At 31.5% G+C, this 10,453-nt stretch overlaps 1 protein-coding gene across 1 annotated transcript; it reads right to left on the reverse strand.

Annotated features, from left to right (window-relative positions):
• Positions 1-5,444: 5,444 nt before the first annotated feature.
• On the reverse strand, positions 5,445-6,423 carry LOC100775409 (uncharacterized). Its single transcript, XM_003551213.5, has one exon. It carries the CDS (start codon positions 6,300-6,302, stop codon positions 5,904-5,906), a length of 399 nt encoding a protein of 132 aa, XP_003551261.1. The 5' UTR covers positions 6,303-6,423; the 3' UTR covers positions 5,445-5,903.
• Positions 6,424-10,453: the final 4,030 nt, after the last annotated feature.

Raw genomic sequence — 10,453 nt, forward strand, 5'->3', positions numbered from 1 at the left:
ATTAGCCACAAAAATAACTTAACTGAAAATACTAATCATACCTTAATTCATAGAGATGGCTTAGATGTTACCTTTTTTGAGATTTTACTAATATTGTTGTCGTCGTATGTAACATGTCCATTTTTCTTAGGAGAAATAGTTGTGAATTTGGATACATCTCTTGTCATATGCTTGGAACATCTACTGTCGATGTACTACTTCTTCCTTACAGATTCTTCTTCGTTGTTCTCATGAGATTTTGTCATCAGACAAAAGTTGACTTGGTCTTCATCATGATCTTGGAATAACCTATTCCTGAAAATACTTTTGAAAGACAAAGAATCTAAAGAGGCCATGAATCTTGAAGTGGTTAGACTTTCTACAAGAAACCTGCACTGATACCACTTGTTGGATCGAGTGGCCTCGGAATAATTAAGAATGGGGGGTTGAATTAATTATTCCTAAACCTTTACTAATTAAAAATTTACTCTTCTAAGGCTTTTACTTATGTTGTTAAGAGAATGAGGAGTAGAAAAGAAACTTAACAGAAAGTAAAAGCGGAAATTAAATGCATAGCGGAAAGTAAAAGAGTAGGGAAGAAGGAAACAAACACACAAGAATTTTTATACTGGTTCCGCAACAACCCGTGCCTACATCCAGTCCCCAAGCGACCTGTGGTCCTTGAGATTTCTTTCAACCTTGTAAAAATTCTTTTACAAGCAAAGATCCACAAGGGATGTACCCTCCCTTGTTCTCTTTGAACCTAGTGGATGTACCCTCCACTAGAACTGATCCATAAGAGATGTACCCTCTCCTGTTCTCAGTCAAACCCAAGTAGATGTACCCTCTACTTGTACCACAAAGGATGTACCCTTCAATGTGTTAAGACAAAGATCTCAGGTGGTTAAACCTTTGATACTTTGTCAATGGGGATACAAAAGAATTCTCAGGCGGTTAGTCCTTTGAACACTTTTGTATTAGGGAAAGGGAAGAATCAAAAGAATTCTCAGACTGTGTCGTTTTGAATTCTTTGACAAGGAGAAGGGAGACACAAAAGAATTCAAGCGGTTAGTCCTTTGTTCTTTTGGAAAAGGGAGAAGAGAGACACAAAAAGAATTCAGGCGGTTAGTCCTTGGCAAATTCTTTTTGGCAAAGGGAGAAGAGAATGAAAAGATGAATAGCACAAGTTTTCAAGGTTTAGAAAATCAGAAAACTTTGAAAAGATTTTGTTACAAAGAAGAAGAAGAAATTCAAAGAGATTCAAGGCTTGTAAAGGATTGTATGAATAAGTGTTCAAGATTCTTAAAATGCAAAACAAAGCCTTGCTTTTATAGACTCTTCATGTCTGGTCAAGACAACCATTAAAAGAGTTGTATCTTTTAGAAAAACTTAAAAACCAATTTGAAAAAGTCAAAAACCTTTTTGAAGAGTTACATCTTTTGATTTTTTCAGAAACAATCACTAGTAATCGATTACGAAATCAGTGTAATCGATTACACAAAGCTTTTATGTGAAAGTATGTGACTCTTCACATTTGAATTTGAATTTCAACGTTCAAAGGCATTGACAATCGATTACCAAAACATTGTAATCGATTACAGCTTTTTGAAATCAATTGGAACGTTGTAAATTCAATTTGAAAACTTTTTCGAAAACATTTTGCTACTGGTAATCGATTACAACAATCTGGTAATCGATTACCAGAGAGTAAAAACTCTTTGGTAAAAATGTTTTGAGAAAAATCATGTGCTACTCAATTTTTGAGAAAAACTTTTTATACTTATCTTGATTAAGCCTTCTCTTGATTCTTGAATCTTGAGTCTTGATCTTGATTTTTGAGATCTTGAACCTTGAATCTTGATTCTTGACTCTTAACTTTCTTCTTGAGTCTTGAATTCTTCTTGATTCTTATCTTGAACTCTTGAATTGTTCTTGATTCACTTGAGTTGTTCTTTGATTGATCTTTGAGCTTTTTGTCATCACCTTTGTCATCATCTTTTGTTATCATCATTGTTACAATCAAAACACCTTTGAATCACCTTTGATTCACCATGAAGCTTTGCTTCTACATTAACCTCCCTGATTGTAGAGGGTCGTCCTTTTGAAGATGCTTTAATATAAAGCTCACTGTAATACACTCACGAGGTCAGATTAGGACTGCCACATAAAAGCTACGACATAAACACCATACCGTGTCAGACATTTTTTTACCATCACATAATACTAATACCCATCGAATTTTCAAACAAATCATACTGAATGAAACAATTTTTTGCAATTACAGTTACACAACCCCTAAAAATTGAATGAAAAGGAAGAAACAGAAAGAAAAACCTAAAGAATTGAAGAGAGAGAAACCTAACCCTAAGTGGAAGTGAAAAGGGGGAAAATAGAGAGAGAGAGAGAGGTTACGTCTTCATGGTCTTCTTCACTCTGTGTTGTGCGGCCTTGGCGGGCTTCTTCTCTGACAACACCACAACGACAAAAGAAATTGACGCCCCCCTGTGTGCTTTTTCTCTGGCAACACCACGGCAACACAATGAGGGTTCTTCTCTGGAGCGTTCCCTTTTCCAGGGTGTGGTTGTTGTGTTTCTTGGTTTTCTTTCTCCGAAAAGAACTCCAATCTTCCTCTGCGTCCTTCTCTGCCAGCAACCCCACGCGACACTCTTCATGTTGCTGTTGTGAATTAATGAAAGAGAAAATAAATAAAATAATTAAAAATGACTTGGATCAAAGACGATTTTATAAAACCGTCTTGGTAACGTTAACATCAAAGGTGGTTTTATAAAAACCGTCATTAACTGCGTAATATAGTTGACATTAATTGTAAAAATGTCACCGCATGTACTACATCGTTTTTTTGATAACCGACATAGATACTGCAACGTGAACAGACAATTTTTTAGTAATGAGTAACCGACCTCGAATAGCACTAGAATAGGTATTAATTAATTGATATTACTATATAGAATGTCATCAACTAATTTATAGGGACAAAGAATTTTCGTTTTACTTGGTATCTCTTCGTGTTAGTGGCTATCCATTCATACTCAATATTCTCACAGGAGATTGGACGCAATTTATCACTTGAAATCGAATAGAAAGATATAGATTTGTCGAATCCAACACCAAAATAAGAAAAAGAAGGAATAAAGGATGAAAGCTTCAACCAGATTAACTTATTTACCGGATTCTTTCTACATATTAAAACTATAGAATTTCTTTTCAAGAATAGATATTATTTGTTTTCCAAGAGTTGCGGTTGATAACAATCTCCCATACTTGCTAGTTGGGTATCTGACGAACAATGCCCCGCAGAAGCAGGAACTCTAAGCTGAGAAATGACAGGTCAGGGCTTAATGGGATAAAAATGTAATTTAGTAAATATAATAATAAAAAGTAGAGTGAAAAAATTCTTTTACTTCCAATAATTATGACTTTGTAACATTTTATTCTTTTAAATTTTTTATTAGTTGCTTCTAAGAAAATTATTAGGTTTTTTTTATAAATTTAAAAAATTAAAGTAATTTTATATCTAATTAATAGTGATGTGGGATTTATTATGTTATATTAAGTCACATGTTGACTCAAAATTATTTTCAGAAAAAAGCCTATATACTAATAGTATAAATAATGATATTTAATAACAAATTATTATATATGATAAGTTTATATTATAAAAAAATATATGATAAATTTATTGATTTTTATAATAATTATCTTAAAAATTATATTAAAGTGATTTGTTAGTAAATGTCGGTGTAACAATATTTTATACTATCAATACAACATAGTCATTAAACTCAATTATTATTGACGTTATTTGATTATTGGATTTTTCTCGCATTATAAAAAAGATTATTTTTAAACAAAATATAATTAACTATAAAGGTAAAAATATATTTAAACTTAAAAATATCTTAATGTCATATTACACCCTCAAATTTGAGGGCAAAAACGATGGATGCAAGATCAAATGACCTGTAATCTATTTCATTCTGATTCATTTTAAGGAATCCAAAAAATTTAATCAACTTATGATTTCATTATATTTTTTGATTTATTCTATTCCTTTTTTTCAATCCAAATAAAGTCTTATTAATAACTAGTTGAATCAATTAATTCTCTTTAAATAATGTACCGAATTTGAGTTTTGCTTATGAAAAAATATTATAATTCTCATTATACCGTAAATGTTTTTGATCGATTTGAAGAGGAGGTTTGTCATTCTCATTCGGATATATTTTAGCCTACCATGAAATTAATATTATTCATTAAGATTGTTTATATATATATATATATATATATATATATATATATATATATATATATATATATATATATATATATCTGTGTGTGTGTGTGTGTGTGTCTGGGTGAGAGAGTGTGTTTTAGATAAAATATCTAGATAAACTTCAAAAATGATTTTGTCTTTATCACTTGTACCATTTTTTTGTCAATATTATACATATTTTTTATTAGAGATAATTGTGTTTAAATAAAATAAAATAATTATTAACGATAAAATTTTTATTCCAAGTAAGTATGCAGTAGAACTACATACTTGTCACTTGCACTTAATTTAAGAGATTTTTTTTTATGCATCACTTAATTTAAGAGTTGATATCACAATTTTACGTCCTTAATTTAATAGAGATAAAATGAGGTGCATTGAAACTGCGTTCAGTGGACGCAGCAAAGCATTAAAATGCACGACGACAATGAATACAAAGTTGACTTCTAGTGGACACCACAGCCTACAAAAGTCGATTGTCTTTCATGCGCAACCCATGAGTCATAAGTCATGACATTAGACTACAATTTTAGCTCGCAGATATTGACCCCATGAATTCAAAGGAGCTAATAGATAGTTTGTGCAAATGTTTGAACAATTAACCAATCCTTTCTTTTCTCTTCTTTATTTCTTTTCCTAAATTTATTGGATGCTAAAAAATAGTGACAGCAAGTAACTGGAGAATGTTAAAAAAAGAAGCAACAAAGTGAGACTGCTTTATCATTATATTTAACTCGAATATCAACTTTTTTTAGTTGTTAACTTTGTTATAATAGAGAGAAAAAATATAGATATTATAAATGATGTGATGAAAAAAAGAAAATAGAATAAATTAAATGAGATAAAAAGTGGGTAAATGAGTATCATTTTTCTTAAACTCATATTCTTTTCATTACAAATACCTTCATAAAAGGTAAAAAAAAATAAAAAACATGTAATTTTACGCTTTATTACTGAAAACTATAAACGAAAAATTTCCAATATTCCCAATCTTCTCAAATTTAAAATACTAGTACCACCTCCCAATTTACAAGAAATTATTACATAATTCTAAGTTATTATATTCCTGACCAGTCAGATATAACATATAATTAAATATTATTAATTTTTTTTATAAACTAAAAGTCTCTGTTATATATACGAGAAAATAAATCAAAGTGATAGTCACAAATAAATTCAGAACCATATAGCTATCCATATAACAATTTCTCCCACCATACTCCCTTCAAATAAAGAGAAGAAAAGCAAAGAGATCGAAATTCAAATCTAAACATACTGTAACACAAACTACATTATTTATCCAAACACTAATTAACACCCATTCAAGGAGCAAAGCCTCCCACTCTCACATGTCCTATACAATTTCTTTTCATCCAATAACCACAAAAAAAAAAAAAAAGACACACGTCTGAAAACAAAGGCAGGCACGTGCCCCGACCTGTAACCGGTGCAGTATCATCAATGAGTTATTCATTGATTCTGTGTTTGATTAAGAATATGGAAAATAGAAAAGAAATTTTTGAATTAATATAGAGAATAAAAGTTGTGAAATCTAGGTCCAAACTATTTTTTCTTCTCAATTTCTCCCATCTCCTCCTCAATCAAACACACCGAGGTGCCTCAGAGGTGCTCAGAGGTGGCGGTCGCGGTGGTGGATGAAATAGTACCCGGGCGGCACGGGACTGGCACGTGGCGACCTGAGGGGCATCTCGTTCACCTGCTTCCCGTTACTATCGTAATAAATCACTCCCGAGAAATCCAACGGCTCGCACTTGTCTCCCATCAGGATCGCCTTCTGCCACACCCCACCCTTTCCCCAATCCTCCTCCCCCCTCTTCTTCTTCCTAAACGGCAGCGTTTTGCTGCTTATGTTGCTCAGAAGCTTCTTCGGTGATCGCAGAAGCTCGATCCTCCACTCCTCCCTCGCCGCCAGCTTCCGCTGCAGCCGGCTCGCCCGCTTCGCCACCACCGCCACCACCGCTGTCACCGTCACCAGAAACTTTTGCGCCTGCCGCTTCGGCGAGTCCATGCTGAACGAAGAAAGTATATATAACAATTAAGAGTATATATAGTATGAGACTTGAGGTTTATGGTGGAAAGTGAAAATGTTCGGGTATATGTATATATAAGGTGCCGGAGTCCCTGGTTCTTTGAATATGAATTTTGTTGGTCAAATATTCTATTCTTAAATGATAAAGTTTGTTATACGATGCTGAGATATTTTTAAAAAAATATTTAATTATTATTGGGTTAGTTTAATTGAATTGATTATTTTGTTGGTCAAATAATTTTTTAAGGCTTGTAACAAAGACAAATTTTCCGTAAAAAAAAATTAAAGACAAATTTAACCAAAAAAGCATTCACCATTTTAAGACCTTTTAAACAATTTTTTCGTTATTTAATAATTAATTAGTATACCTATTAATTTTGCATAATAATGAAGATTTGAGTACTTTAAAGAAGATTCTAGGTTTAAATATTGTTAAATAATTAATTATTAATATAGCCTATTAAAGTAATTCAACTTAATTGTAAAAAATTACTAATAATTTGTGTAAGGTCTTATGTACAAATTTTATTGTCAATATCATAAAAAAGTAACTGATTTATTACATATATGCTATATATTTTGGACATCCATTTATTCTTATTTTTAGTTGTAATTTTCTGATTTTTTTTAATAGAAAATTAGGGTGTGGTGTTAAAACACGTGAATATGAAGGATTTTATGCGCGATAAGGAAGATAAGAACAAATTATGTTTCCACGATAACAATATCTTTTGTTCTTGATATATCTGCATCTATTAATTGCGTATTTGACAAGATTTCAAATTTGTCATCTGCAGATGTATTACCATATTAAGTAGGATACTGAAATATAATGACTGATATCATTTATAAAAAAATTATGAAGCGCTTATGTTTTCCAATGGACTTTTAAGAAAGTTATTAGAAAAATGTTTCTCATTTATGGAAAAGGATAATTACAGACGTTTAAGTTCTTCCTTGGTCTGTAAAAAAGTAGCTTCCTTGGTGCCACTTTGGTAATTGCATCTATAAAACAAATTCACTTGATTTTAGTGACTATTAAATATGAAGACTATATACAGTAGACTTTATCTAATAAACTTTGTATTACTTGAATGGTGAATAGAGATAAAAAAAAATAAATAAATCATGGCATTGGATGCCAAAAGACCTTAAGATGATTACATAACAGGATTTTATTGTTTATCATTATCATTATTATTTACAAATTTTACAAATTGGGGTTGTTTGATATTGAGAGATTTTATTTTAGGAAATTGTTAGATGGACATCTATTGTGTAGAGAGGAAAACAGATGGAGTGTTGTGCTAACCTGGCATAGATATACAAGGTGTATTCACTGAAATAAATAAATAAATAAATAAAATATATATATATATATATATATATATATATATATATATATATATATATGATCAGCGAAATAAGATCGTCTAGACATGATTATAATATTCTGTAATATCTTTGCCTTCATTTGGTTCCATAGAAATATCTCCGTAAGTAAATATGTCACAAAATTTTTCTGGATCTGAATTATTTTTAAGAAAAACTCTTTTTTTTTTTGAAAAATAGTTTGAACGGCAATCCTATAGCCACCAGTATATTATGTCTTGATATTTTGGTTAAACAGTACACCTTAGCCTTACTGCCCTTTATCTATCACGGGTCTTACTGCTACAGTAGCATTCAACTAAAATATTAGACTGTTGTACTTCCAGGAAGTACTGTTCAAACATTTACTGTACAAATCAAAGTAAAATATTACTCGTATTATACAAGATTTTAGTTTCAGATCCATAAAATTTGTTAACATATGTCCTTTACGGACAATATTCCTACTTCCCCATCAGGCTCTGATACCAGAGATCAGCGAAATAAGATCAAACGGACAGATAGGAAGTAAGAATGCAGTATGATAAATGAAAGACAAATATAAACTTGTAAAGCAGATATCAAGGGCGCACCGAAACGGCTTACAAACCCAGATTTTAGAAAACAAAGAAACCAAAGCGACGGCAGAGCCGCACAGGATCGGTGAGGGGAGAAGGGAGATATGAAAAATAGAACTTGAAATTTATTGAAATCGAAAGAAAAGCTTACAAAGAGTTTTTCCCTAGGCAGAGCTTCTCTCTCTAAAACCTGGTTTTGGAACTATCTGAAAGAGTGCCTCACAAAGAGAACGAGGACTCCTTTAAATAGACTCAATTTTTACTGTTTCTACAGTGTCGGTAATGTTTACCGGAACTGTTACAAAACTTTTACAAATTACATTAATAAAACCGAAAATTAGTTACAATAATTCATTATTACTACAACTAATTAATCGTCGTCTAACGATATACCAAAACAGTCATCTTCATTCTGGTAGAATGGATCATCTTCTTGGTCATCATTAGTCTCGGATGATTCGGCTTCCTTCTTGGGAGGTTCGTCTTCCACTTCTTGTTGAAGTAGTTGGAGAACTTCTTTGAGATTATGAGTAAGACTCTCTTTAGATTTTGAGCTTGCTAAGAATGCTGCTAGTTGCGACTTCTGATTTAGAAACAAAGATGTCTCCGGATTACCAGGTTTGAGGAACTCAGGATATATATATATATATATATATATATATATATATATATATATATATATATATATATATATATATATATATATATATTTGTGTGTGGGTGGGAGAGATCATTATTATTAACATATGATAAGTTTAGATAATGTTTGCGCAAGCATCACAAAATATGCTTAGCAATATGTACCTACCGCCTGTAATATATAAATGAATATATAAAAATAGTTAAGCTTATATACAAATATATTAGATATAGAAAGTAAAAATTAACAACACATCATATAAAATATATAAGAGTCTTACCGGAATTAAAAATAAATAAAATATTTTACATATATTAAAATTAATAAAATTCAAATTTATAAGGATTAAAATTAGAAAATTAAATTTACAATGATTAAAAAAAATATATTAACTTATGAGGATAAAAATATATTTAAATATATAAATAATCATATAAAATGTTTTAAACAGTTCATAAAAATAGTTTATGATTTTCATATTGTTTTCATATTTTAATAAATTCTTAAACAACGATTAGGTCGTTATTTGGTCTCCTTTTTTTTATTTTTACTACTTACACTACTAAAAATTTATCTTTTTATGCCGGTGATTCTAAGACGGTTGTAAAGGACCGTCTTAGAAAGTGTGGCGATGGCGTTTTTGTAATTAACAGGAACAAAACAACAACGTTTGTGCAAACCCATCTTTGAATATTGTTCGATGGCAAACTTGTAAACTTTTTATTACCATACAAAGACGGTCTAGTCCCGAAAATTGTCTTTGTATGGTTAGTGATTGCACGCATCGTTCTCACCTAATTAAACCTTATCGTGTTGAACCTACAATTACCGTCGTCTTCTCAAGATCATCGTGCCCCTGTCGACGTTGAAGTCTGAACTCCTCCACCACATTGCTCTAATCTTTAGAAGGTATGAACCCCTCTTGCATTTTCATGTCTTCTTTGTTGAATTTCGTTGGGGTCGGAGTGAGTGTGGGTGTTGATGACATTGGGTTTGAGGTTTGGCGGAAGGAGCATTGGGGTTTGGGGTTGTGGTCTAGGCCATGGCGGAGGAGCGTGGGGGTTTGTGGTTAAAATGCACCATGCTAGCTTTAATGTAGTATGAAACCATTCACGAGAGGGCACGTTAAAGATTTAATATAGTATGAAACCATTCATGTGCATTCACATAATAGCTTAAGCTTTTGGGATACTTGGTTCATAGCAATATGTTGTTTGTCTTGAAATGATATTTTAGCAGATATGTGATGCAGCTCTGGGATCTCTTGATTTCCTTGAGTTTCAATATTTGTTAGCATTTACTACTGTTTTGCATCAATTTTGTCTTCTGTGACCCCCTTATAATGTGGATTAATTCAATTGAGCAAATCTGTTCGTTTTATGCTCAGCTTCTATAAGTCTTTTCATTTACAGATATATTGTAATATTGTTATTGAGTTCTTGGTTTAAAACTAGTTATTGTTATTGTATCTACCCTTGATTTAAAACTAGTTAAATTTATAAGATACTTTAATTCAAAAGGGCAGATAGATCCAAACTTGA

Source organism: Glycine max, chromosome 4, assembly GCF_000004515.6.
Source record: "Glycine max cultivar Williams 82 chromosome 4, Glycine_max_v4.0, whole genome shotgun sequence".
Taxonomy (NCBI): domain Eukaryota; kingdom Viridiplantae; phylum Streptophyta; class Magnoliopsida; order Fabales; family Fabaceae; genus Glycine; species Glycine max.